Source organism: Caenorhabditis remanei, chromosome V (assembly GCF_010183535.1).
Source record: "Caenorhabditis remanei strain PX506 chromosome V, whole genome shotgun sequence".
NCBI lineage: Eukaryota > Metazoa > Nematoda > Chromadorea > Rhabditida > Rhabditidae > Caenorhabditis > Caenorhabditis remanei.
The window spans coordinates 12550492-12577725 of NC_071332.1; the positions used below are offsets into that span (position 1 = coordinate 12550492).

A 27234-nucleotide genomic window follows, 5' to 3' on the forward strand; every position below is an offset into this window, starting at 1 on the left:
ATTAATACTAATCAGTGAAGTGGAATCTTTAGTATTCCTCCCAGAACGGAGATCTGCATAACTGGGGCGCAAACTGGTTTTGTTATGATTTTCTATACGTTTGATACAAAAACAACCATTTCGTGTTAACTGCAATCTGATTCATGTTGTACTCACTAGAGAATGGTGACGAATTGTGGCAGTTAACTAGAAGCAAACTGACTGGACACGTCAGACAAAGAGCACAAATTTTGAACTACAGCAAGATCACAACTGGTAATAATAACCGTGCTAGCCACATATTGAGAACAGTTTTGGGAACGCGGTTACACGTTTTAAACGCTCACCTTCTTGAGGGTTGTCGATCATAAAATTGCAAATTTGCGCGAGTTTGTGTGGGCACAAGAACATGCACAACTGGATCTCCCAGTTATCTGATGTGGTAAACCAAGTAGAAGAAGAGGGCTTCTGTAAAACTGTGTATATGAAGGAGGAGCAATTAGGAAAAGTTGCGAAATACTTGACGGAATGGAAATTGGGGCAAAATGATGTGAGTAGGTCTATGCGGCGATGCCCGAAGAGGCTTGATGGGGCTGGCTGTGAGCGGACAGAGGCGCGGTTTCTCTGAACCACCTGCGTCTCACCCAAAAAGCATTGTCTCGCGTCGTGTTTTCTCTCTCAACGCGCAACGTGTTATCTTCGCCTAGTTTCCACCGTCAACGCACTATTTTCCCGATAGTCCTCGTTGTCTGCATTTCGTGATGTCATGAAACAGAGAAAAAAGAAAGGAGACCACAGCCACGTAATTTTCAATATTCTCGCAACTTTCAACGCTGACTCTGCACAAAAATGGAATAGTAGAAAGAAAGAGAAACGTGGATGGCTTGATAAGAATTATCATCTTTAATGTGCACACTGGTGAACGACTGTATATTTTGCATCGAGTTAGCAATCGATAACTTTAACACCGCATTTCGAGAACGAGGAATTAACATATCGTCCTTTGAAAAAATAACATAACATATAACGTTAAAAGTTGAATAACACAAAAAGTGATCGAAACAGAAAAAAGACTGAGTTTCAAATTCTTCTACAGACATATTTTCCCGACATCTTGGAATATGTGTGCCCTAAAAGCCATTGAAAAACTTAAGAAAATACTTTTTGGTGTATTTTGAGAGTGTTAAACCTAACAGAACATTATGTGAAAAGAGAGGAAAAGGAAATATGCAGAAAGACCATTGAAAATGCTTTAAAAGGACCTGAAAACCGCGCAAACGAAGGAAAAATTGGTTCATCGAGCGCTCTCGCTGCGAGACCCGCCGCGTATATAAATGAATGCGCCTTTAACCGCTCGCTGTAGAGAACGAGAAATGCCGTGTGTTTTAATGGGTTAGCCAAACAAAATGTGATTTAGAAAGTTGAACAAAACTAACTGAAATATATTAAAAAATATGTGTCTACGGATTAGTTAACAATAAAGCTGGAAAATGTCCAAAGCTGATTGCAAAAAAACCATTTAATATCGCTGCGAGACCAACAAAACTTTTTAGCAATGTTTCTTTCGAAAACTACGGTAGCGGAAGTCTCCAACGCGTTGTTCTTTTTCCAACAACTGTTTTATTCACCAATTAACCTCTACTGACACGATGAGAACGCATTCAAAGGTAATTTCCGAAAATAAATTATTTTGTATGAAAAGCTATTTTGAAAAATTCAGGTTCAAGGGGCATCTTTTTCCCGGTTCGGAGTAAACAGCAATTTCCCAGTCAACGTCATTCTCATGCAGCCGACAACAAGCCACGAAACATTTATAGATAGATCCGATTACGTAAATTGAAAAAGCAATGAAAAACATCACATTTATTCGTTTATAGGTTGACTTCGAATCCACGAGCAAGCTCCGAAACTGGCCAATATGTGTTGGCGATAAACAGTATTACGTAGACTCGTCGATCTTCTCAAGAAATTCTGATTACTTCCGCATACTGATGGGAAACTCGTTTTTTATCGAAGGCGCCGTCAGGCAGTTAAAAATCCTAGACGAGTCCTCGAAAGACATTCTAACATTGATAACTGCAATCTCTCCGAATTCACTTGGTCTCTACCCGGATGCGATAGATGGTGTGTTCAAAATATCTTGTCACTTCTGAAGAATTATTATTTATATTATTTCCAGAACGAAATGTCTGTACTTTGCTGAGACTATGTGACAAATACTTGATGACCAATCTGAAACACAATTGCATTGACTTTTTAAGAGAGTACAGGCCGAATACTCAAGAGCCATCCGAAGTGTTTCACTTATTCTATCAATTATGCTTTTCGCTAAACGCCGAATATGAGCACGACCCTACGCTGGCAGATGCTGCAGTTGAAGCAGTAGGGGATACTGAGAATAAACTTTCAAAAAATTTGTCATGCTTCCAGATGTTCAGTTGTCTCGCAGTGCTGTCTGATCCCATTAACATTGCTGAGTTTCATAAGTTTCTGCTGAAGTTACAACGGAAAAGCAACGATAAGGACAGCGAAAATGTGAAACGTGTTGCTGATTCTATTCTTCATGGGTATATAATTATTTTATTAATATGTTTGGATCGGCTCGAACTCGTCAGAATAACTCCAGCGAATCATAGAGTTCATATTGACAAAAGCTTCAGAAATCTACGGAACTGTTCACTCTCGTATTTCCGTGCTTGCGAGCTCTCTGATCCGGAAACAGTTTTGACGGCTGTTCCTTTCCTCTCTAAATATAACTTTTGATCTAGAGATTTCTCAACATAACTCTTTTTCCAGAGGTGCAATTTTCCGACATAGAATTTCGTTCAATGAAGAAGTGCAAGGTCTTGGATGTCATCAATGCTCAATGAGACCTCCTGTACGACAGTCTCGTTCTAAAAACAGTACTGTAGTTTCCAATATCTTTTAAATGAGAGAGTTATCATTTTTTCCAGGAAAACCATTCGTCCTTTCTCTGTGCAGATCTTGCAATCGTGAAGTCTGCGTGCAATGTCGGCGAAGTTTGTGCTCACGGCTATTCGAAGAATGGATCAATGAATTGCGATCATAATCTTCCAACTAACTCAGTAGTTCCTGTATTATAACATGTATTTTACTTGTATTATTTATCTCTATGTCCACCTAATCATACCACTAATAATAACTATCCTACCCTTTCATGCTATCATTGTAATTTTATGATCCCCTCTGACTATTGTACCGAACAAACATGGATCGACGGGAGGACATTGACGAACCGGGGCGGAGAGCGGGGTGAAAACGAGGAATGAGAGTGAGAGCGTTTTGGTGAGGAGAATGAGCGGAGGACAGACCAAGGCAGTCAGCTGAGTGTCTCTCTTTGCTGCCTCGACGCTCATGTTCGATTTCTCGTGTAGTACTTGCCCGTGACCCGTCCTAAGATGTTAGATCCCTCTTCGATCCATTTTGTCACGTTTTATCCAATCATATCAATCTGTCGCGGACAAAATCACTTTATTACAAGTCTTTTCTTCTATTTGAACAAAAAAGTGCCTAATGCCTAATAAACCACGATGGTATTCAGCCACTTCCTATTTATTTCGATCCAACTACCAACATTTTTTGACGAGATAAAATGAATCAAAGATCTGGTCTTATTGCGTGCCCATACATTTTCTTCCTTCGCAATGCAAGTGTGTGTCTGTGAGTGAATGTGAGTGGCAAAAGCGAGTGTCTTTTTCTCTTCAACGATAGGAAAATAGAAAAGAAAAAAGGAAAAGGGCTGCTGGATGACGTCGGAATAGGACATTGGAATGGTCCCAATGATCGGACAAAGGACATTCCATTTTCTGATCTTTTCGTTCTCAAAGAAGATGAAAACGGCTAAAGACTGGAAAAGCTATAAGAAAGAAACGTAATATTGGTCTACCTTGCCAAGGTGTAAACAAGAGAACGAACGAGGAGGAAGAAAAAAAACTGATACGAAGTAAATATTTACTCATCTGATAGAAAATGAAAAATTCCAACTTCAAAGCGGAAATGAAGCTTTTTGGAATAGTGTAGGTAAAAAGTTGAATCTCTGAAATAGTTGTTCAATCTGGTACTGCGGAGTTCTGTGAATAGTTCAATAACACGAAAAGTTTCTGTAATAAGTTCATATAAATGAGTGTATCCGTAATATATCATCCAAACTCTTTGCCATCTTGAAATCTTGCTTCGAGTTTCTCCTCCTATCCACGTCAGAACTCCTCCCCAAAGCTCTTCTTCCCCTATTCAAGTGCGAAAAAGACTGAAACAGTGGCCCTCTTTTTTCAGTGTCTGCTGAATCCCATTTTTCCGTTCTATTTTCCTTTCCTCCCATTTTCGTTCTTTTTCTTCCATCTCCTCCCACAATACTCTCATTTTTCGCCGCCTTCCAACGCTATTCGTTTCTTCGAGGAATTAGTGAAAACGAAGAAAAAAGAGTAGTTTCGTTTGTATCAGTTCTTTCTTTTTTTCATAAATGTTCGTAGTCATTTCTGTTTTCAGGTAATTGGTGGATCGAAGACTACTCGCGGCGGTCCGACACGACGACGGCGACCAGCACAAGATCAGCGTGGTCCTCCTCTTCAACAACATCATCCACCTCGTCGTGACACGTCAGAAGCGAATCAGTCAGCCTGTGTGACAGTCTTCTCTTTTCAAGCCTTTATTCTACGGGTACATTAATACTTTCAGTTTTTCCTCTGGGGAAAAATGTCAGCTTATAGTGAATTGTCATTGCAACAATGTAATACAACCGAATTACTGTTGTCATAATTTGCCTCAATTTTCAATTTCAACCGGCGATATCGAATGGCAATGGCGAACAAGTTTTGTGTTTGTTCCTTTTATAGTTTGATTCTTGATTTCTTTTTTATCAAATCATCCGTACAGAATATGAAGAGAAAAAACTTATGTATACTTTTCAGTGGCAACATTTAAAAAAAACTTTTGAAACTTGTACGTTCTTTTCTTCAATCGCCTTTCATTTTTAATTCATTTTGTAATTTCCAAAAATGCAAAGAACACAATCACAGTCAATTGAAATGAAAAAGCCAAGACTTGGAAATCAAAAAAAATCTCCCTGTTCTTGCAGGTATTTCAAAGTTCTTTGGCTCTGTTTCTCAGGACATTTGGTCTTCTTTTTGCAAGATATCTAACATTTATTTTGTAAGTATTCACTTTTTGGGAAAAATTTTATCGTTATACGTGATGGTTGTTCTGAGTATGCAATAAACGAAAAGTTGTTTCTCGATCAGTAGTCAACGTATTAAACAGAAAATCTTGATCATATAACGAGATGGCTGCTAGAAATGCATATTTTAACAAAAAGCATTCGAAGTTCAACGGAATTGGGTTTTTTCTCAAGCATGGAAAAATGAGTTAATAAACAATAGATTTATTCCGGAACTAAATCTGAAAGTTAATGAGCCAACTCTGCAAATACTTGACATGATTATGAGTATTAAACTGTAGAAATATACTTTCGCGTAGCAAGAGCTTCTTGAAAAGGTTTCTAATTTTGAGTCTGAAATTTTTGATGTTTCATTCTGCATTCATCTCAAATTCCATGCATATTTTAGACCAACTGAAGCTATAAATATGTCAATAAATGGATTCGGTGAGCACGTAAGATCAGCCTCACATGCCGGATCGTGGTACAGCGGAAATCAGCGTGATCTCGATCGTCAACTCACAAAATGGCTCGATAGCGCCGGTGAAAGATTCGGAACTGCCCGTGCATTGATTTCTCCGTGAGATTTATGATACGATTAACTTGAAACTGAATAATTTTTTCAGACATGCTGGATATTCTTATTGTGGAGAAACAGCTGCTCACGCATTCAAGCAAATCGTGCCTTCTGCAGTGTAAGTTTATGAGATATTCGTGGTGTCATCCACTAATTGTATTTCAGCGAACGTGTATTCATACTTGGACCTTCCCACGTTGTAGCTTTAAATGGGTGTGCTATCACCACCTGCAGCAAGTATCGTACCCCTCTTGGAGATTTGATTGTTGATCAAAAAGGTAAATGAGATCTTTGATAGATGTGCAAACGTGAAACCTTTATAGTCACCGAAGATCTTCGTGCGACGCGTCACTTCGACCTCATGGATCGCCGTGATGAGGAATCAGAGCACAGTATTGAAATGCAACTCCCATTCATCGCCAAAGTCATGGGTCCCACGCGTCGCTATACCATCGTTCCAGTACTTGTCGGATCTCTACCTGGTTCCAGACAACAAACTTATGGAAATATATTTGCCCATTATATGGAAGACCCGAAGAATCTTTTCGTCATTTCATCAGACTTCTGTCACTGGGGAGATCGTTTCAGCTTCTCGCCGTTTGATCGAAATAGCAACTTGCCAATTTTTGAACAGATTACAAATATGGACAAACAAGGAATGGCTGCTATAGAAACATTGAATCCAACGGTTTTTAATGACTACCTCAAAAAGACTCAAAATACAATTTGCGGTCGGAATCCCATATTGATTATGCTGCAGGCAGCGGAACATTTTCGATTGAGTAACAACCATACTCATGAGTTCAAGTTCTTGCATTATACACAATCCAACAAGGTACAAAATGAAATTCCAGTTCTCAAAATGATACAACTTCAATATATTTACAGGTGCGTTCTCCATCCGACTCATCAGTCTCCTACGCATCCGGAGTGTTGTTTGTACATCCTAAGTGAACAATTTCTGAATCCGTTCTTCCTCTGAATTTCATTTTTCTTTCAATTATGTGTAAATTATAGGTTATCCTCTCCGTTTTCTTTCCAGTGAATTCAGATGGAGCGGTTTTCTTCTAATCATTTTGTAAATTGTATATATGTGAAATGATCCCAATTTCCTTCTCTTAAAAATCCCGCCAACAACTTCATAACTGACCTTTTTTCTAATTTCTCCCATTCCAACTAATCTCCTATACTACCGTTTTCTATGATATTCTGAAATTTCTTGTGATTTCTGGTAAACAATTATTTTTAATCAACTATTCATAGACAAAGGAAATTAAGATCGAATCGCTACTTTATAGGTCCATAGACAATGTAGGTCGGTTTGGTTCCATTGACACCTTCCAGATCTTGATCAGCTGATCCTGAGAAGAATGAACTTGCATCAACAATATTGACTTCCTGTTCATCTAGAGGAGTAGCATAGGCCATTATGAACTTCCCGTCGATTTCAATTTTGCAATTCAAGTCTCCGGCGAAATTGATTTTGGCGACGAAATCTCCATGAGCAGCCACGGATTCGAATGTTGTTCCGAACTTTTTCTCAGCTTGCTGCAAGGAGAAATAACTTGAGAAAGTGTCACTCAATTCAGTCTTACCGCTTGCACAGCCGTTGCCATTTTCTGTACATTACAAGCAGAAGCTCCTTCAGCCTTCGCAGCTATGTAAGCTTCTTCCATAGTTTTCTCCAATGTCACATTACAACAAAGGAATCCAGATGGATTTGTGAAACATTTTGGACCCGGAGGTGGCGGAGGTGGAGGCGGAATCACTACTGGCACAGGGACGAAGAAGCCGTTATTGTGTCCTCCAGAACCACCCAAACCTCCGTTGAGAAAGAAAGAGAGAGGAGAGAATCCGCCTTTCTAGAAAATAAAAGTTTTTTTTGAAAACTTTTGGATCTTACCCCTCCAAGAAGACTTTGATAAAACTGTCCTCCGCCTAAAGCAGTATACGTGTGACCACGTTGAGCTTGTTGGTTTTCCGGGGATAGACTGCTGTACCGATTATTCAAGTTTTGAGCGATTCCGCCAATGCTGAAAATGATCATTTCAAGAGGAATACGGAAATATCTCACTTCTCTTTTCTCAATCCCATAGTTGCAGCAGTGGTTGCTGGTCCGGGGGCTATTGTAGTTGCCTGATCAGGCGGCATTCCAGGCGACTCAACTACAGTAACCGGAGGGATTGTAGGTGCTGTGGCTGCTACAGGGGGAGGTGATGCTTGATAATTATGTGATGTTCCTTCTGAAACTGGGGCGGCTGGAGCAGGGTAATTTTCCTGCATTGCTTTTTTATATTCTGCATAATTAATTCCGTGGCTATCTGAGTTCTGGGAAGAAGAGCCGCCTGAAAAATTTCGAGGCATAGACAACCGGCACAAATAAGAAACATAAAATATAACATACCACCAGAAGGTTCATGATCTCCTGTCACATATCGTGGTGGAGCTTGAAGAATTTTTTCAGATGGGGGAGCAAACTTTAATTTCAGTATCTCTAATCAATCTTATTATCATAATTCTTACTGTAGCTGGAATATAGGAATCCCTCTGAAAGTTACTTGCTGCATCTGCTGGAAATGTGAATCCACTGGGAAGTCTGACAAACTTTTGTTTGCGACGGTTTCTCTGAGCAGTGGGGGAATTTGAAATCAGTAGAATCAGAATTAAAGTGATTCTGAATGGAAGACGTGAAGTCATCGTCAAGGAAATGCCATTTTGAGAACGGGAAGAGAGTAATTAAGTAGATGTTTGTTCACACCTGGATGCATTTCTATAAGTGGATTGTTTTCAATTGGTTTTGTTGAAAATATGAGAGATGATGATGAATTTATTTCTGGAACGAGATTATAAAGAGATGGGAGGAGGAGGAGAAAATGAAAAGAAAATGTATAAGGAAAAATAGAATCATTAGACAGAAAAGTAGAGACAGAAAAGAAGAGATCTCACAAATGGAGATATTATGAATGTAACAGGGGGGAATGGATTCAGAGAAAACACATTTCGAAATCAGAATTTGAAGTTATGGACCTTGGTGCAAGTGTGGCAGCAGAATGTTCCATAACGTTTCTTCTCGCACAATCCATTCTTGACAATCAGATCACAGGTACTCGTGTTTCCGACATCAACACAAGCTTTGGTAGTTGGACGACGAGAGTAGGCATCCGAAACGGAGACAGTGGTGTATCTTGGAGGAGGGATTCTTGGTGCGACGGTGGTGGATGGACGAGTTGTGGTTGGTGGAAGAGTTGGAGGAGTTCCCATTGAAAAATTTGGAGATGGAGTCAGCATTGGGGGAGGAGTTTGGATTACTCCATTGGCTCTCTTGATCACAACCTCCACTCCGTCACTCATTTGGCTTTCCTGTCCAGCGATGCACGAATAGATTCCTGCATCTGAAGTCAAGGAGTCCACGATTTCCAAGGTATCATCATTCTCTTCAGTGATTCTTGATCCAAATTGAAGAAGTCCTCCGTTCTTGTACCAGGTGATTGGGGTTACTCCGTAGCCATTGCATCGAATGCGGAACTGAAAAAAGAATTTAGTCGAGATTGGAAATAAATAACTAAATATGAATCCAGATAAAAGAAGTTAACTCACAGTCATTCCAACGAAGAGAGGTGCCTTATCCACAATGTAGATGACAGGAGTAGAAGCAGAAGTCAATTGTCCCATTCTCTCCTCTCCGGCTTCAACTTTCACACTCGAACACTGTCGGAAACAATCCAATTCCGAGTCGAACTTGTTTGCATTTCCTTCACATCCACCATAATGGAACACGTGGCATGATTGGGTCACTGGATCGTAGAACCATTTCTCCATTGCCATCCGACACGGTCCCGGTTCTGGACGGAGGGTACAGACTTCCTCGATCTTGGTTTCCTTGCAACTCTGTTGACACTGATCCTTGCTAACGAATCGGTTCTGGTTTCCACGACATCCTCCATAAGTGAATGGTTTGCAGTCATCATCCTTTGAATCATAATACCACATTGAGATCGAATCGGTGCATGGTCCGGCGGATCGTTCCAAAGAGCAGAAGTCAGAAGTGTTGGTCCAAGAAGTTTCGACTCTACAGAGGGATTCACAGTCCGCTTTCGAAGAGAACGAGTTTCCATTTCCTCCGCATCCAGTCCACATCATCATCTTGCATTGAGAAGTCTTCGAGTCGTGGTACCATCTGGAACAAGGATTTTCAAAAGGAATTGAAATATAAAAAGTGATGTTATGTGTAGATACTTGCTAGAGACTACAAGAGTAAATATTAGTGTTGAACCGAGATGTTTGAACGCGAAAAGAGTGGCATTCTTGCGAAACCAAACTTCATTTTTGAACGCTTTGCTACTGTTTCTAACTTTATTTTAAGCTCTCGGGAATTTTTGAAGGTGGATTGGATGAAACTTTCAAAACTGCACATGTGTGAAAGAAGAAGTGTTTCCATCTTTCTAACGTGACATTATATTCGGTTTCCTGCTGAACTTTCCAATCACTCCCACAGTCACACATTTTCACATGATTCATAATCCCCCATATGTATTATTGTCTCTACTAATGTATGCACATCTGTATCTATTTATATTTGTATTTTTCAGTTTTTGTTTCATTCCAAAACTTCTAGAATATCAATGTGCAGTTTCCCATAACAGTTTCCTTTCATGTGTTTTTTGAACAAAAAGAGAAAACATTTTCTGTGTAAATATACCGGAAACCATACCGTGGAACTGCCAACTGACATTCTCCTCGTTCAACTGGCATATCGCACACCGCCACATTTCTCCATTTTCCACAAGCTCGTTCGCAGGTTTCCTGAAACAAGAATTTTGGGTTTTATGTAGATGACGAAGTATCGAATTTCAATTTTCATCCCTCCTCTTCAACTATTCCCACCTCCACTTTTGGTAATAATATTTTCATGAAGTGAGTCGAGAGAAGAGAGGAAAAACTACAAAAAGCTGAATAAACGAATGTGGATTGCTCGTGACGGATAACAATTGCAAAACGTTTGAAAACGAGCTCACTTCCTATTTTTCTTCTTTTTTATAGTAAAAACTCATAATTTTCTACTGGTTACCTCTAGCAAAAAATGCTGAAACACCTTTTTGCCTAGGTCATGTTTTAAGTTTTCCGGGACATCTGGACAATCACATTCTTCAGTTTATGTATAGAAAGTCCATGTAGTTCCACACTTTCTCAACTTTATTTTTGTCGCTACCTCATTGGCACTCACTAGACAAACAATATCTTCGTTTGTCTTCTTCGTTTTCTCGTTTCGTTTGTTACTTTACTTTTACTTACTTCTCTTTACTTTTTTCCCGAAACGACTTGCTCAAGTACATCGATACAAACCTTTTATCGATTTTCAGAAATCTCTAATTTTCAGAAAAATGACGATCCAACGACTTCTTCTATTCCTATTCTCTACTATTCTCATCTCTGTCTGCGCGGATAATATGACGTGGTCCGAGAAACAAGAGTACTGTAGAATTGGTTCGAACGACTTGAATACGTGTGAGACTTGTGTTGGAAAAGGATCGGTAAGTATCGGAGTTTTGGGATGAAATTTGAAAGAAGAATGAGGTAGACCGAGATGAGACCAACTAGATTGGAGTGAAAAACAAGGTAGTAAAATGACTCATTGTTTTGAAAAGTACGATTTTGAATTATTCCATTCGAATTCGAGTTTGTTCAGTTGTGAGGCCTAGAAAGACTGATTGGAAACCTAGTCCAAAGCCTCTAAAATAATTTCAGAACTGCTTCTGGTGCGGAGGAAAAACCAAGAAATGCATGCCATTCGACTGGTACTACCCAGATTGTAACATCAAGAACGTCAAGTACAATGTCTGTTGGGTAAGCACATCAGCTGCAGCCATCGTCATCGCTATATGTGCTGGTATCATCGCCGTAATTCTGATTGCCTGCTTGTGTTATTGTTGTTGCAAATGCAAAGAATACAACAGAATTCACAAGAAAGCGAAAGCTCAGAAATGGAATGAGAAAAGAATGACAGCTCAAAGGGAAATGGATGAGAGACAAAGTGTGCGATCCGATCAGAGAAAGGCCGAGTTGGAAGCCTATCGAATGAAATATAATATTCCAGCGAAAAGTGCCGATGATGGAAAAGTTTAAATTGAATTCAAACGTTTTGTTCATATATTCGGGTATCTGATTCATGTAGTTTCCGTATTTTTCATTTTTTCATCTCTCTGTTTTCCAGTTAGCCTCAAAATGAATCCTTCGACAGTCTTGTTGTTTACTTTCAATGAAAAAATGAGTGTTAGTCAGCGAAAGGTACACAACAGTTTCTCACAAGAATCAGGTGAATCTTCGGGTATATAATGGAAAGAGAAGCTCTTCTCATCCATTTACAGTGAGTCACTACATACTTCCGTTTTATCTTCTTCCCATTATCTATTTCCATCCATTTTTATGTTGGCAGTGAGAGAAAACCAGTTCTTTTCTCTCTTTGTTTAGTCAATTCAATTTCTTTTCTTTTTCTCTCACACGTATCATTCGAGGTCAGTTTATAAGAGTTTCTCTCCAGACACATTTTGGTCAGTTTTGACTGAAACATCATGTCTCAACTACTCTGCATTTCTTCGATTTTCCTGCTTTTCGCAGCTTCGGAAGCCGTTTTCACTCAATCGGCTGGAGTAAAGGGAGTTCTGATGTGTGGAGATAAGCCACTGGCCAATACGAAAGTCAAGCTTTATGATGATGATACTGGTGAGTCTAATGGAATAATGATTCTACTAGAATATGACCAGACGTTACGGAATCTCACAACTAAACTAAACCATCAAAAATTCCAGGACCAGATCTTGATGACCTTCTTGCTGAAGGAACCACCGACTCTCTCGGTCAATTCCTTCTTACCGGACACACTTCTGAAGTGATGACCATCGATCCAAAACTAAATATCTACCACGACTGTGACGATGGAATCAAACCTTGCCAGAGAAGAGTCACTTTCAACATTCCAAAATCTTTCGTTTCCTCCGGAGAGAATCCAAAAACCTTCTTCAATATCGGAACTATCAACATGCAGATCGAATTCGAATCCGAGTCCCGCGACTGTCTTCACAGAAAATAAGGCCAAGAGCTAATTTGTGATATTGATCTCTGATTAGTCATTTACGTCATCTACTTCTCATCTCTTCTTCTTCTCTTTCTCCACAATAAACTGTTTTCATCTCTCTTTCTCTTCATGATACACTAATCAATTGATATGATACCTTTTCAACCTACTAGCGATATGTACTGTTTACGATTACTACTTTTATCTTTATTTCTATTTTTAACGTCTGCAACGGCCGACGATCTAGATGAAAGTGTATTGAATGATGTTCATAGGATTCTACAAAAACGGAGTATTCTGGATAACGTAGCATTGGATGGTCCTAGAGCGCAATGCCGTAACGGAGGGATTTATGCGGGAGGAATATGTCATTGTATCAAGGGGCAAACCGGAGATCACTGTGAACATTTCGAGTGTGGTAAGTTACAGAATTCGGTAGAATATCAGTTTGTTTAGAAAAGGAACCCGCGGTCTCAACTTCTAACTTTCAGTGAAAGGACTCTCCGTCGGATTTCGTTTCGACCCGGAGAGTCTTTTATTCAATGAACCATGTATCTGTGAATCAGGATGGAAAGGAGAGATGTGTGATTACCAACCAGCCGAAAAGGTCGGCCAATAAAACTAAATCAAGAACTCAAAAGAATCTGAAAATTTTCAGTGCGGAAACAAAGGAGAATGGAAGAAAGATCGTTGCGAGTGTGTTGGTTCCTACTTTGGAAGTGAATGTCAGTATACAAGTAGATGTATCGAAGGATTCTTGAGAAATGGAAGATGTATTTGTAATGATGGATTCGAGGGAGACTATTGTGATAAGATCATTTGCGTTTATGGGTCTCCAGGTGTGAATATTTTTTGGTGTTGATAAAACCTAAAATTACTTTTCTCACAGATTTCAAAAACCGGACACTAGCTTGCAATTGTCCTGATAAATTTGCTGGGAGAAGATGTGAACAATGCAAGAAACATGGACCTCTTATCGAACCGTTTCCCCATTGTGAACTAGATCCGAGTAAGAAAAAACACATTGAGAAAGCTGCGGAACATCGAGCAAAAGTTAAAAAAGGAGTAAGAGAATTCAAACTTTAGAACAGTCTATAAATGTTATGCCCAATATTATTTCAGATTCGTAGACGTATTCAAATTATTTGTATTTGTGTCGTCGCACTTTCAGTGGTTGCAATTTTTGTGTGTGTGGGAAGATGCATGCACAAAAATGCTATAACAGCGGTGAGTCTTACTCTAGCATTCAAATTAATTCAAATCTTGAATTCTTCAGAAAAATCTCCGAAATAGAGAAGACACCGCAGAACGTCATCGACTTCTTACAAATCATGTCAGACTTCAAAAGTTGTGAGTTTTTGACTTTTTCTATTCCAAATTCCTAATAACTTGTTATTTTTAAGTGAAGAAACAGTAGCTCAAGAGACGACTGATGATAATGAAGCAGCTAGAATCGAGGAACGGAATAGGCGGAAAAGTGAACCAGCTGTGCTCAAATTGAACGTCAAAAAAGAAAAGATCAAATTGGAAACCAAGTCCCCCGTAGTACGAAAAGATACAAAATAAGAAACTAACCGAACTGGTGAAGTGGTTTGCATTTGGATTACAGCCAGAGTACATGAATGAAACACATTGAGATCTTTCCGAATCGTATCTGAAATTTTGTCTTGTTTTTTTTTTCTTTTTTAGGTTTTCTGTTTAATAAACTTACTTCCATCTCAAAATGTTGTCATAACAAGATCCTCTTTGTTCTGGAAGCATGCACAATTCAGGGAGTGCTCCAGTGTCGACTATCACATATTCAGCGTCATCTTCAATCTGGGAAACTTCTGGTTCACTGTCATGGTATCCGAAATGAGAATCAGCTTTTGGATCAGTCCATCTAACTTCTTCCAGGGACTTCGATGCTTCGGAGACACTCTCAACTCTTTCTTCAACTCGATCTTCAATCTTGGCGACACACGTAGTTTCACATTTCTCTTTGTTATCGAATCGATTGGTGTTTCCAGCACATCCTCCATAGTAGAACTGACGACAAGAATTGGAAGTTGCGGAATAGTACCAGACAAGACGATAGTCACTAAAACAATTAATTATGTAAAATATCAGAAGATGAGTGTGAGTCTTACGCGCAAGATCCTGGATCCTGAACAGCATAACAGTCGATTCTTTCAACGTTTGAATCAGCATGATGATGACGAGCAGAAACTGAACGGGCGAATGGAGCATCACGACGACGGCTGTGGGCGAACGCTTGTCTGATGAGTTATTGTTGTGTACAGTACGTTTTCCGATTTCTTGGTGAAAATAAACCTCAAGCAGCATTACAGGGAACTCTTTGAATATCGATACTTGATCCCATAGATCCATATTTTAGAAGACAAGGGCTTTATCAACTTTAACAGGTTAGGATCCGTTGATTTTCATTTTTGTTGGTATACAGCGTCATTTCCCTCTTTTCTTACTAACTAGTTCAACTGACGCACTAGCAAAACACTACTATTGCTCTTAATAATCTCAATAGAACGGTAGTGGTAATCTGGATCTGTTTTGGGAAAATTTCTTATTTCTCCTTTTCAAAAAGGCTCTTCAGTTTATGACCCTGAACACATTCGTATCAAATCTAATACCTCTAATAACTAAAACCACAACCACTACACCCATGCAACCTACTTCAACAATAACGATGGGTCTGGTTGTGGATCCTCCTGAAGAAGAGACAAACGTGGAAGTTCTGTAGTAGTTGTAGTGGTTGGCAATCCGCTTCCTTCTGGAATTACACACTCAGACACACGGTTAATTTCATGCAAAGGTTAGGATCGGAGATAGGAAAGATGGGATGCACTCTTCACTGAAATCTCAAACTTATCACACTTACATGCAATATTCATAATAGACTTTAATTTATTAACTTTGTTTATTCGTGAAGAAAACTGGAAAGGAAAACAATGGAAAATGGGGAAAAGCAAGGGGAAATTGGAGGGAAAGGGGGGAAATTGGAAAAAATATAAATACTATAAGGCAGTGTAAAAGCACAACGCCCCGGGGAAAGCGATACAGATGGATGCAAAAGTGATGAAGAGAGTGTACGGGAAGAAGTTGTTTGTAGCAAATAATGGAATTAGATTAGGATGCAGAATTGGGGGGAATAATATAATAGGGGAGTGGTGTCTCTACTTACGTGGGCACCGAGCTTGACACTCTTCAATGGTAGCAAATCTGTTGGTGTTTCCAAGACATCCTCCGTAGACGAAAGTCTCGCATTGTTGGCTGGCAGAGTTGAAGAAATAGTAAGAATGCTTTCCAGAACATGGTCCTTGAACCTTTGGAAGGGTACAAGCATCCTTGTGGTTCTGGCAGGCAGCCTTGCATTGTTGTTCGTTGTCGAATCTGTTGTTGGTTCCTTGACATCCTCCGTAGTGGAATCTGTTGCAAGTTCCGTCAGCTTGGTTGTAGTACCATTTGGTGGCGAAGTTGGTACATGGTCCGGTGTCCTTGGATTCGTCGCAAACTGAGTTGGAACCGGCTGGTCCATCTGAAAAATGAAATATTGGGATTGATCACGGTGTGGAACCTGCCTGAATACCCAAGAATATCATATCAACAAAATAATAAAGTTACGCTTATCGATTTCTAAAAAACCTAAACCTAAAGAAAGACATGGTCAAAATAAAGATAGTGATCTTCCTAACCAAAATTCTAATGCTCATTCCCAGAAACTAATAAAAGTGGATGCTCATCAAATAAACAGAAAGCAAAATAATCATCATACCACTTCCAGATTCAGCTTCGGCAGCTGGTTTCACACAAAGCGACTCGCATTGATCCTTGCTGGCGAATCTATTGGCATTTCCTCCACATCCAGTGTACTTGAAAGTGACGCATGATCCGGTAGCAACTTCATAATACCAGGAATCGAATGCTCCCTTACAACGTCCTTGATCGACATTCAAATGACAAACTTCACGTTGTTTGTTGTTGGCTGAAATGGAATAGGGATGCTACATGCATGAACTTATGAACTTATAATTTTGAATATCTGCGAACCATAAAATAGAAACAAAGAAACAAAACATTCCTTTAAACTTAAGATGAACTTACATGGAATGACAACTGGGCTGGAAGACTGTTGTGGTGGAGATACGATGTTAGAAGCGGCTTGTTGAGCTGGTTGTTGAGCTTCGGATTGACGGGATGATGGCTGTCCTCCGTGAACGAAGAAACAACGTTGCTCACATTCATCCTTGGTACGGAAACGGTTGAGATTTCCTCCGCATCCTCCGTAGGTGAAGGTCTCGCACTGTTGGCTGAAAGCGTTGTAGAACCATTGATCGGAGTAGGTCTCGCATGGTCCGGCATCTTGACGAGATCTGCAGATATCTTCCATGGATTGACGTGGTTGTTGTGGTGGAGCTGGTTGTTGCTGTTGTGGTTGTTGTTGGGATTGGTCATCAGAGACAATATCAATCTGTTGGGCTTCTGGAGTTGGAGCATACTGTTGTTGTTGTTGTTGTTGTTGTGGACGCTGTTGAATGTTCTGTGGTGGTGGTGGAGCAGCGGTTGTTGGCTCATCGTATGGCCCGACATCCTTACAGAACATGGAGCATTCCTCGAAAGAGTTGAAGTTGTTGGCGTTTCCGAGACATCCTCTCCACCAGAAGGCAACGCAGTGCTTCTTGGAGTGATCGTAGTAGTATCTTGGCTGAAGTTGGTCACAACGAAGTGGTCCATCAACACGTGGCAAGTAGCATCTTCCCTTGCTTGGTGGCTCGACGCAGATGGTCTCACACATCTCCTGAGTGGCGAAGTTGTTCTCGTTTCCTCCACATCCTCCGTACCAGAATTGGTTGCAACGTCCTTCGGTGGTATCGTAGTGCCAAGCCTGCAAATATTGATTTGAGTTCTTGTTTTGTGTTCTTGTTGATCTTAAACTTACGAGTTTATATCCAGATCCGCAAACTGTTCCACTTTCTTGTGTTTGATTACAAGCAACAATCTTGTGTGGGGCAACAGTTCCTCCCATAAGGAATGGTGGGGTGGTGGTGGCTGGGCATCCAGCTCCTTCTGGTCCAAGAGCCTTCGTCTCTCCATCTGGGCAACATCCGTGCTTAGCATACCGACAGTTATCACATCCATCATTTCTTGGTCCCAAGGCAGTGGTCTCACCATCTGGGCAACATCCGTAGCGAGTGTATTGGCATGGGCATCCTTCTTTGTTCTCTCCACGAGCACGAGTCTTTCCGTCTGGGCAACATCCGAATTGGCTCTGAGCACAGCTTTCTGGGCATCCGTAGAATCCGGCTCCCTTGGCAACTGACTTTCCATCTGGACAGCATCCGTATTGGGCGAACTCACATCCGCATCCTTCGTTATGGGATCCCTTGGCGGTCGTCTTTCCATCTGGGCAGCATCCAAACTTGGTGGTCAAGCAGTTCTCACCGCATCCAGTTCCATTCTTTCCAAGAGCAGCAGTTTCACCATCTGGGCAGCATCCGAAGTCACTGAGTTCACATGGGAAGGATGATCTCTCGCAGCCAGAATAGTGTGGTCCGAAGGCAATGGTCTTACGATCCTTACAGCATCCGTAGAGGGAAGCGGCACATGATGGTTCTCCGCATCCTTCGAGGTTGGCCCCACGAGCAAGAGTGACTTCATCGTGGCAACATCCGAACTGGGTCTCGTTACATCCTCCAAGAGTGAAAGATGGGCATCCCTCATTGTTCTTTCCAGAAGCAGAAGTAAACCAATCTGGACAACATCCGAATTCAGATTTGGAGCAATGAAGAGTCTCATTGGAAGCATCAGTATCGTTTCCGAAGACATCATCAAGAAGAGCAGTGATTGGAGCAATGGTGGCACACTCAACATCAGCGGCATCTCCGTTCTCGTTGGTGACACTGCAGAGGCTTTCTGGAGCATCTCCGGAGGCTTCGTCGTCAGCAGCAGCAACATCAGCTTCGAGATTGAGTGGAGACTCAACGAACTCCTCACATCCCTTAGAGTTTGGTCCAGTAGCGAGGGTAACGTTGTCAGCACAGCATCCGAATTCAGTTTCTGAGCAGTTTGAGCATCCAAAGTTGAACTCTCCAGTAGCAAAAGTGGTGTTGTCTGGGCAGCATCCGAATTCAGAGTCTCCGCATGTTGGGCAAGCATCGACGTTGCATTCTTGTTGCTCAGAAGGCTTGACAGATTCATCGCACCATTCTGGAACTGGCTTCTTGTCATAGTTCAAGCAGACAGCAACACGATCTTGAGTTCCTCCTCCACACTCAGCAGTACACTCGGACCAGGAAGATGAGTACCATGTTCCAGTACATTTCTCCTCGTTGGTACAGTTGGTCTTGCCTTCTGGCTTCTCAGCTTGGCAGTGTCCCTCATCAACGACTTCGAGTCCTCCGTTTTGATGGATAGCACAGATGACACGACGAGTCTTGTGTCCGTGTCCACATGTGGTTGTGCATTTGCTCCATTCACTGACAGTCCATTCATAAACACATGGTGGTTGAGTGGCACACGATCTGGAAAGTTTGAATGGAATCTTATACATCTGTGTTCAACTCACCTTGTGTCAGTTGGCAATTCAGTGGAGTTATCTACCAAACACTTCTCGAGTGGATAGGCTCTTCCTTGAGAATCCTTGCAGGTAACATCACGAGTCTCCTCGGTATCGTTACAACGGGTACACTGAAAATAACTCATTAAACCTTCTTCCTGAATAGTTATTTCGTACCAAGTTCCAGTCTCCAGTGACAAATGTAAGTCCCTCACATGGTCCCAAGTTGCAAGTACGCTCGGTGTCGAACTTCTCCTTCTCATCGGTTGGACAAGCATCAGCAGCCAAGAGTTTTCCCTCTTCTCCTTCTTTCTCACTACGGCAAGTGACTGATCTGTATTGGAAGGCATCTCCACACTTCTCTGAGCAAGCCGACCATGGTCCTGCTTGCCACTCTGGGCACGCGAATCTGCAAAGAATTTGTTTATTAGTTTATACTTTGTGCTCTAACTAGAGAAGAAATGGAGTCAGAGAGAGCCATCTGGTAATGGATAGGAGAAATAAACAAAATGTTGTTTATGATTCCCTTACTCACCGATTGCAAGTCTGTTTCACTGGTGGTCTCTCAACAGTGCAGTTTCCATCATCTACAGTAACACGACGTCCATTGGCATACACTTGATGACAGTAAACAACACGGTATTGTTGTCCTTGATCTCCACAGGTGGCTGAGCACGATTCCCAGTCTCCGGTGAACCATTCGGCAGCACAGTCAACAGTTTCACAACTCTTTTCGAATTCTGGCTTGGTGGCGTTGTTCTCTTCGCAGAGTCCATCTTCGACACGTCCTTTGTTCTTTCCGTCGACACAGTAGAGGTTACGAGTTTGAACTCCCTTTCCGCAGGTGACAGAGCATGGAGTCCAGGAATCAAACTTGTACATGTAGTCGACTTCCTCTTCGAGTGGAATAGAGAATTCGTACTTGATGGCGGTGTCACGGCTTCCCTTTCTGAAGAGAAGAGCAACAGTGAGCTCTTCTGAGAGTGGTCCTTGAGCACTGAGAGTCTCTGGTTCAGCATCATCGTAGACGAAGATGGTTCCTCCGACTTCAACCTCCTTCTCGACTTGAATCAATCCGTTTCCATTGAGATAGAAATGATCGGATCCATTCTTGAGAGCCAAGTTGTTGGTACTCTTTCTGGCTTCAGAGATCTTGATGTTGGTGGCTCCCTCTGGAAGTTTGATAATATCATGGTATCCTGGAGAGAGGTTGCGTTCGTCGAAACGTCCTTCAATGGTTTTGCAGGTGGAGCCATCTCCATCACACTTTCCGCACTTGTCGAACTTGAGGGCTGAAAATATAAAGAGTGAGATATTGAAGTTTCAGATATTGAACTAACATGATCCGAGCTTTCCATCACATCCAACTGGAAGACATTCTCCATCAACACAGATATCGTTGCTCTTGGAATCACACTTGGTTCCATCGACAACCTTATCAGCCCATTTGTAGTAAAAGTTTCCGGATTCTGGTTTGCAAACCAATTCACACCTGAAGACATGGATGCAATAGATCTTATGGAGCAGTCGGACTCACTTGTTCTTTCCCTTGTATGGACTCCATTTGTGATAGTTTCCATCGAGAGCCTCATCGTTGAACTTAGAACATTGCTCGGCGCGGAAGTCAGTTCCGTCCTCACATGGCTCCAAGTTACACGAGATGTAACGGACAGAAGCGCCAGTGCAATCACCGCTGGAAATGAGAGGATTTGAGAATTTGAAATGTAGAGAAAGATAGGAATATTGTCGATTGGTGGGTTCAGGTCTAGAGAATTTGATTTCTCGAACAGAAATTCAAATGTGCAATTCGAATGAAAAATAGAATCTAAACGAATGAGAAGAGACAAAAATCATACGATTTCTGAACGAAAGCAGAGTGAAAAAAAACTTAAGAGCGAGTAAAAAGTCTAGCTATCAGAGAACATAGAAAGGTCATATTCCGTTCAGTTTGCAAGAGACACAAAGACGAAAGTTAGGGCACTTGCAGTACTGCTTTCTGACCTTGCTTTCTATTAAGGAGAGAAGTATCGAAGTCTAGTCTAACCAGAAAACATAGGGAAATAGGATTGAGAAACACAATGAGGTAAGATCAGACCCAAATAAGAGCTCAGAGATAATAAACATGTTAGAATATCAGACCCGAATCACCCTAAAATTAAAAATCTAGTTTCTTCCCATTCTTTCCCTACTCTTCCAAATTCGTAGCGACCCACGTTTCCAACTAACCTGCACTGTCTCTTCTCGAGTTGAACTCCTCCGCCACAACTACGAGAACACTCGTTCTCTGGAACCCATTGTCCCCAGTTGCCAGTTTCCTTTTGTCCAGATTTGTCCACAGTAACCGAAACGTCTCCGTCAACGTACACCTGATATGCCTGTCTCTTCATACGATGACTTGGTTCCCGCTCTGGTGGAGAGTTCGGGTGAAGGTATGGCTTCTGGAATAGAGAGTTTCAGATTTGAGGCTCAGATAAAGACTAAGAGGTTTCTTACCTGTGGAGCATTGCTACCAAAGAACGATGACAGAGAGAAGGCCCACGTTGGGACGGAGCACAGAAGAAGGGCTGCCGAGATGAGCAGCAACCTCATGGTGTGACGTCTGTAGTTACGGATTCCAATACTATATCACTAACTTGATGGTAATAGAAGCGAGATGTTAGTGAGAGAGGAGCACACCACTCTGAAGGTATTTTAGTAAGATTTTAGAAGAAGAAAAAGGGAAGAAGAAGAAGAAGAAAGAAGAGAAGAGAAAAGGGAAACTGAAAAACAAAGAGATGGAAGTTGTGTTTTATAGTTGTGTACCGTAACCTAAATAGCTGGAATTTACTGAAAAATTTTTGAAATTGGCAGTGATCTAGTAGTGAGAAAAGAGGAAATTGGCCGAAATTTGAAACACACGAAAACGTAGAAGACAACAGAAGTAGGAGAAGAACATGCTCCAAGTTCTTCTCATCTCTCACTTTTTTGTTGGAGCGATGCAACAAGGACTCCTCCTCTTCTTCTTCTTCTTTCTCTTCAAAGAGGACTATCAAGAGTGTGTAATATATGAAAACGAGAGATGATAGTGGGGGTTAACGGGGTCGAATGTCGAGAGAGAAATACTCGAAGAGGAGACTAATGTTTGAGTCTGATAGGAGAAGAACCATTAGAAAAGGTTCCATCTTAGAAAAAGAGACTCAGGTCATTTGTGATAAGAACGGAGTAGAGGAAAAGACCAAATTAGTCCACGAGAGCAAATGAGGAGGTCTCTTACACTGATCCTCCCTGTTCTGGTCTGAGGCGTCGTGGCGAAAAAGGGGAGGAGCTACCAGCTGGAGAAGCCCCCTTCGATCTGAAGCCACGCCCCCTAATGAGTAATCGATGAGAGAGTGGAGTCTTCTTCTCTGCTTCTTCTTCTCACACATCTGAGAACCTTCGAGATACGGAGAAAAAGATTTATGCGTTTATACAGGACCCCGTCGTAAGGTCAACTCTACCCGCCAGACGTGTGTCTTCTAAATGTTGCTCTCCGCGAAGAAAGAGTTTTCGATATCAAAGAGGAAAGGTTTTTGAACAGAAAAAGGATCAATCAAGATCAGAGAGGGAATGAAAAATGGTTGATTGACATTTCTTTGTCACAAACACACAACTCATCATCTTGACCAGGAGGGCTTCTCACATTTCGGAAATGTGTTGTGTTCCATGTTGTTGATGGATGGCAGACGGGTGAAAATGGCTCCGGAAGTCTCAACGGCAGAAATCCAGAGAATGTTTATTTTCAGAAACAAAACAAAAACTATGGTTTGATTATGAAGGTGTTGAGAATCGGTTTAGACGAGCAATGGTTTTTTGATAAATGTTTATAAACATTATGCTCTGGATATACAAAAATGAAGCAAACAGGAAACAGAATGCATCAAAAATCACTTCTGAGTGTGGAGTAATTGTCCCAGAACAAACTTGGAATGAGTTTAAGATATGGATCATTAGAAATGGGATTGGAGTCTGTCATGAGTTGGGCTTGAATACATTTCGATTAATTGAAGAATTCTACTGCAACTTTTAGGTATTGCATATATTTGGAATTAATGATCTGGGTTTGTCATGAACTAGAATCGGAACATAGTTATCCGCTCGGCGACTTACATAATAGGCTCTGTCTTTCTTTCATTCATAAGTACCCCTGAAATATTTTATATCGATATATCTTTTTTGAAGTTTAGGATTCTTCTTTTCGAAGAAGTACATCAGTATATTCAGTCCGAATAGGCACCTGTTACATTGAAATTTTGAAGCATGTCTAATTGAATTACTTTTGCACTACCGTCTGAATTGACCTCGATGAAACTTTTCTGTCTAGACTAGACGCATAAGATAAATGAATTTTTAACTAGGCTCGTTCGAGACGGTTGTAAATCTTAATACACTTCTAGCATCCACATTCCTGGATATATGAAAAGATATTTGAGATTTGGAGCAAGATTGCTCATGATAAAAGTCTTGGCAAAAAAAACTGGCTGCACGCCAGAGGATAAGTGTCGGACACGATTGCTCACGGATCGAACTTTACAACCTTGAGTCTTAAAATAGATTCAGAAATATACGATTTTCTGCGTTTCAAGGTACTCATCTCACTGCGTCATAGTTTGAATGCTTAGTCTGATACAGTGTTTCTCTAGACACTTTTTTCTGTCAGTCAGTTTGTAATCCTTTTAAACTCAATTTCAATGTCTACTTCACTTTCTCTTCTTACCCTTTCTCGATCCTTTCTCTTATGAACATTTGAACTCTGAAAAGTACAAGTAGATGGTACCATGAACACCTGCCTCTTTCGAAATTTCACTTCATTCGAACCTTTTTTCTCCTCCATTTGTCTGGTACCAATCGCAGCTGCACTGCTCTTTTTTCTAAATCGTATAGCGACTATACACTCGATTTGGACACGGAAAAAAGTACGCAGCTGTCGTCTTCTTCATCTAGAATCCAGTACTTGTTTAACCTCATCACAGCTGCATCTTCTTCCCACCTGTGAGTATGGTGCTATGAAGTGCTAGGAGATGATCAAAATGATATAGAAAACATTAATCAAGTTGAGTCGCGCCTTCTCATCTGTGTAACATTCAAGCTTTGAGCACTTGGAGCACGGAAAATGGATGAAGAAAAAAACGGTTCGTTTAGCCGAGAGGCTCCGTGCCGCCACTTCATCATCTAAGTTGTGATGCCACGTGTTGTAAAGTGCATCCACAAACACGTTGGATTTGTTGTTATTGTTGGGGTTGGGGAGGGTGCCCCCACTTTGTTCTTCTAATGTCTTCTTCGTCTTCTACCAAAAGTATAAACACAAAAGAAGGGGTCAAATGGGTCACATTTCTCAAAAAGAGGCGATCAGTTTATGATCGGAAACGGGGCTGAATGGTCGAAGAAAATGAGAAAAAGCCGTTTTTGTGGCCTCTTTTGAAATGTGAGAGAGCGCGAGCCCTATCGTAAAACTTTTAGAGCTTCACACAGATGGTCGAGAGGCCGAAGGGTGATAAAAAATGAGATAGGGGGTCCAACGAATGTTGCAGATGGAACCATTTGGAAGTTGGGACAATCGATGATAGGGGTTTCGTGGTTTCCAGTTTCAGAAACACTTTTTACATTTTTGGAGCTAGATGCATCAACATATCCCTAGTTTGAGATGCTGCTTTCCATCGTGTTTTTTTTCTAGTTATGGTAGGTTCCATTTGTAATCAATATCTAAAATCCCGCGTCATTGTCTTAAGGGCAAGTTGAGGCCTAATAAGGACAAAGTAATAAAAGCTCTACATATTTTATCTTTGAAATGCTAAAAAGGGCCGAATAACAGGTGATGTGCTTTTATGAGTTTCGAACGGGTGGCGCAGATCGTAGTGGGAGAAACGGAAAAAGCGTCTTTATAACTGAAATGAATACTGAGGAGTACGATAATCTTTAGGGGTACTGTAGGGGTACAGCTTGTTAAATCCTAAAGATAAGTAGGATTATTCTAATTCGAGGAACTTTAACCGGAGCCTGGTCAAATAGTTTGAAGAGTCTTTGCAATGAAAAATATTCAAAAGTATCTAGATCTGAGAAACCAAAAAATGGATCCTGAAGACCTTTTCTGTATTTTTATCCTTCTGGAAACACTAGGATTCTATAGCTTGGTTCCACTGAATCTGGAAAAATTGTGAGGATTGAGGAGATGAAGAAAAATAGAAATAGTCAACATTCTCTAGATAGATCTAATGTTGACCACCTCGCCCCGAAAGTTCAAGTTTATTCGAATGATTTTATCACTAGAATTCTACTTTTGTCTGAAACATGGAGAAGATCTAGACTAATCACATGTCCTCGGTATGCTCCGCGGGTTTCATAAGATCTATCATCATTTTACAACTCTTCTCCCCCTCCGAACACCGAGTTTCTCTTTGACATAAGATCAAAGAATCTTCTCTTTGGCCACACACATGTTTTGAAACGTCTTCCTCTTCAAACCGCCATCAATCACTTTTATCAAAAAGTGTCACAATAAGAGAAGCTCATTCAATTTCAATCAGTTACACGTGTCCCATCTCACTCTCTCTCATTCCAGGATCAACCTGAATGAAGGTGGATGAGATGAGTCAGCGTGAAGAAGATGAAGCAGAAGAAGCAGAAGGTGAAGAAGAAGAAGATCGAGCAGATAGCACAATTATTTATGGAGGTGACAGGCGCGAGCAGGCGGCCTCAATCCAACCTTTCGCAGATTAATGGCTGGTGGTGGAGAGGGGAGAAAGAAGAAGTTGTAAGCCGCCAGAAGGCTGTCTTGGACTTTCTTTTTGCAACACACAGGGCCACTTGGTGTCTCCAGATACACACACAAAAGAGAACTAATCGAAAAAGAGAAACGAAGAGATGCCAATCGGAAGGAGGGATCATTGACGTTTTGATATTTCATGGAGTGTTGGAAACGGGTGTCACTTCTTGGAATTGGTATGAATGTTCCTGCTATTCAAAACGTTCAGAAATTGTGGAAAGAAGAATATTTATGAACCAATAGATGCGGTAGATTCACTTCTGCTTAATCTCCTTACTACTGTATTCTTTCTGACGAATTTTGAATGACTTCAAACGGCTTCACTGCTTGAAGATACTGAAAAATCTATGTTTTACCTCGGAATCAGTGACAATTACTACTTTTCAAACTTGTTTCTTCCTGTGCTTTCCCTATTTTTTAGTGTAAACAGAATGTGGGCTTCGAATCTTCAGCCCGAGTGTAACCGCAGTTGACCGGGCGCAAAAAGTGCGCGTATCTCCGCACCGCCTGTCTGTCAGCTAGCATCTTCAAGGTGGCTGGCACTATGCCAAGTTGTTAGTGCAAAGTTTATAAGTTCTTGTTGCGGTAAACATTTGGAGCCTTCGTTTCGATGACATCATTTAAAGGATTGGAAGCTGTAAAAATGTTCATCGCGAAATAAAAGATTATGCAAACAAACTTGTTTAGAAAGGCACAATAAATACAACACAGAAAATTAACTTGGAACAATAACTATAACATTTTTCAAGAAACAAGAGAGCTCAGATCACTTCTGCTCGACTTTTTTGAACCAACGACGGCAGACGATTCCGTTGTTCTCCATTTTCATCACCAATTGATTCTGGTCGTCGATTGTGTAGAAGTACGTTTCTGCGCTTGTCTCAGGCTCGTTGAGACGAATGTGATGCTCCGAAAGAACTTCATCTTTGAAGTCGAACGTGATCTGAAAAAAGGTATTTAGAATATTCAATCAGGAAGTAGGTAAATATATATCACGATGGTAGTTATTTTTTATCATCTCCGGCACCAGACTATTATTCTGGAACCAGTTGTCATGAACATTCAACAGCTTTCATGCAAGAAGCTATGAAATGGGAAGATT

The 27234-nt window shown here is 40.9% G+C and overlaps 10 protein-coding genes across 10 annotated transcripts; 7 read left to right on the forward strand and 3 right to left on the reverse strand.

Annotated features, from left to right (window-relative positions):
• Window positions 1-1628: 1628 nt before the first annotated feature.
• Window positions 1629-6683, forward strand: GCK72_019366 (uncharacterized protein; the record flags this gene model as incomplete). Its single annotated transcript, XM_053732990.1, has 13 exons — window positions 1629-1646; window positions 1700-1810; window positions 1857-2103; window positions 2159-2546; window positions 2776-2882; window positions 2962-3074; window positions 4486-4656; window positions 5075-5148; window positions 5562-5732; window positions 5779-5847; window positions 5895-6007; window positions 6053-6564; window positions 6618-6683. 13 exons carry the CDS (start codon window positions 1629-1631, stop codon window positions 6681-6683), a joined length of 2160 nt encoding a protein of 719 aa, XP_053581903.1.
• Window positions 6684-7016: 333 nt separating this feature from the next.
• On the reverse strand, window positions 7017-7405 carry GCK72_019367 (uncharacterized protein; the record flags this gene model as incomplete). The annotated part of the gene is made up of 2 exons (XM_053732991.1): window positions 7017-7277; window positions 7325-7405. The coding sequence occupies 2 exons, from the start codon at window positions 7403-7405 to the stop codon at window positions 7017-7019; spliced, it is 342 nt and encodes a 113-aa protein (XP_053581904.1).
• Window positions 7406-7799: 394 nt separating this feature from the next.
• GCK72_019368 (uncharacterized protein) lies at window positions 7800-8426 on the reverse strand (the record flags this gene model as incomplete). Its single annotated transcript, XM_003115336.2, has 3 exons — window positions 7800-8074; window positions 8134-8206; window positions 8253-8426. The coding sequence occupies 3 exons, from the start codon at window positions 8424-8426 to the stop codon at window positions 7800-7802; spliced, it is 522 nt and encodes a 173-aa protein (XP_003115384.2).
• A 309-nt stretch (window positions 8427-8735) lies between these two features.
• On the reverse strand, window positions 8736-10640 carry GCK72_019369 (uncharacterized protein; the record flags this gene model as incomplete). The annotated part of the gene is made up of 4 exons (XM_053732992.1): window positions 8736-9254; window positions 9327-9906; window positions 10441-10532; window positions 10614-10640. 4 exons carry the CDS (start codon window positions 10638-10640, stop codon window positions 8736-8738), a joined length of 1218 nt encoding a protein of 405 aa, XP_053581905.1.
• Window positions 10641-11110: 470 nt separating this feature from the next.
• GCK72_019370 (uncharacterized protein) lies at window positions 11111-11852 on the forward strand (the record flags this gene model as incomplete). Its single annotated transcript, XM_003115830.2, has 2 exons — window positions 11111-11260; window positions 11475-11852. The coding sequence occupies 2 exons, from the start codon at window positions 11111-11113 to the stop codon at window positions 11850-11852; spliced, it is 528 nt and encodes a 175-aa protein (XP_003115878.1).
• Window positions 11853-12298: 446 nt separating this feature from the next.
• GCK72_019371 (uncharacterized protein) lies at window positions 12299-12816 on the forward strand (the record flags this gene model as incomplete). Its single annotated transcript, XM_003115765.2, has 2 exons — window positions 12299-12449; window positions 12536-12816. 2 exons carry the CDS (start codon window positions 12299-12301, stop codon window positions 12814-12816), a joined length of 432 nt encoding a protein of 143 aa, XP_003115813.1.
• Window positions 12817-12978: 162 nt separating this feature from the next.
• On the forward strand, window positions 12979-14367 carry GCK72_019372 (uncharacterized protein; the record flags this gene model as incomplete). Its single annotated transcript, XM_003115531.2, has 7 exons — window positions 12979-13219; window positions 13293-13408; window positions 13460-13640; window positions 13691-13866; window positions 13924-14028; window positions 14078-14151; window positions 14205-14367. The coding sequence occupies 7 exons, from the start codon at window positions 12979-12981 to the stop codon at window positions 14365-14367; spliced, it is 1056 nt and encodes a 351-aa protein (XP_003115579.2).
• Window positions 14368-19204: 4837 nt separating this feature from the next.
• Window positions 19205-21067, forward strand: GCK72_019373 (uncharacterized protein; the record flags this gene model as incomplete). The annotated part of the gene is made up of 3 exons (XM_053732993.1): window positions 19205-19302; window positions 20371-20632; window positions 20705-21067. 3 exons carry the CDS (start codon window positions 19205-19207, stop codon window positions 21065-21067), a joined length of 723 nt encoding a protein of 240 aa, XP_053581906.1.
• A 658-nt stretch (window positions 21068-21725) lies between these two features.
• On the forward strand, window positions 21726-21950 carry GCK72_019374 (uncharacterized protein; the record flags this gene model as incomplete). Its single annotated transcript, XM_053732994.1, has 1 exon — window positions 21726-21950. One exon carries the CDS (start codon window positions 21726-21728, stop codon window positions 21948-21950), a length of 225 nt encoding a protein of 74 aa, XP_053581907.1.
• A 3989-nt stretch (window positions 21951-25939) lies between these two features.
• On the forward strand, window positions 25940-27093 carry GCK72_019375 (uncharacterized protein; the record flags this gene model as incomplete). The annotated part of the gene is made up of 2 exons (XM_053732995.1): window positions 25940-26039; window positions 26882-27093. 2 exons carry the CDS (start codon window positions 25940-25942, stop codon window positions 27091-27093), a joined length of 312 nt encoding a protein of 103 aa, XP_053581908.1.
• Between the last annotated feature and the right edge of the window lie 141 nt (window positions 27094-27234).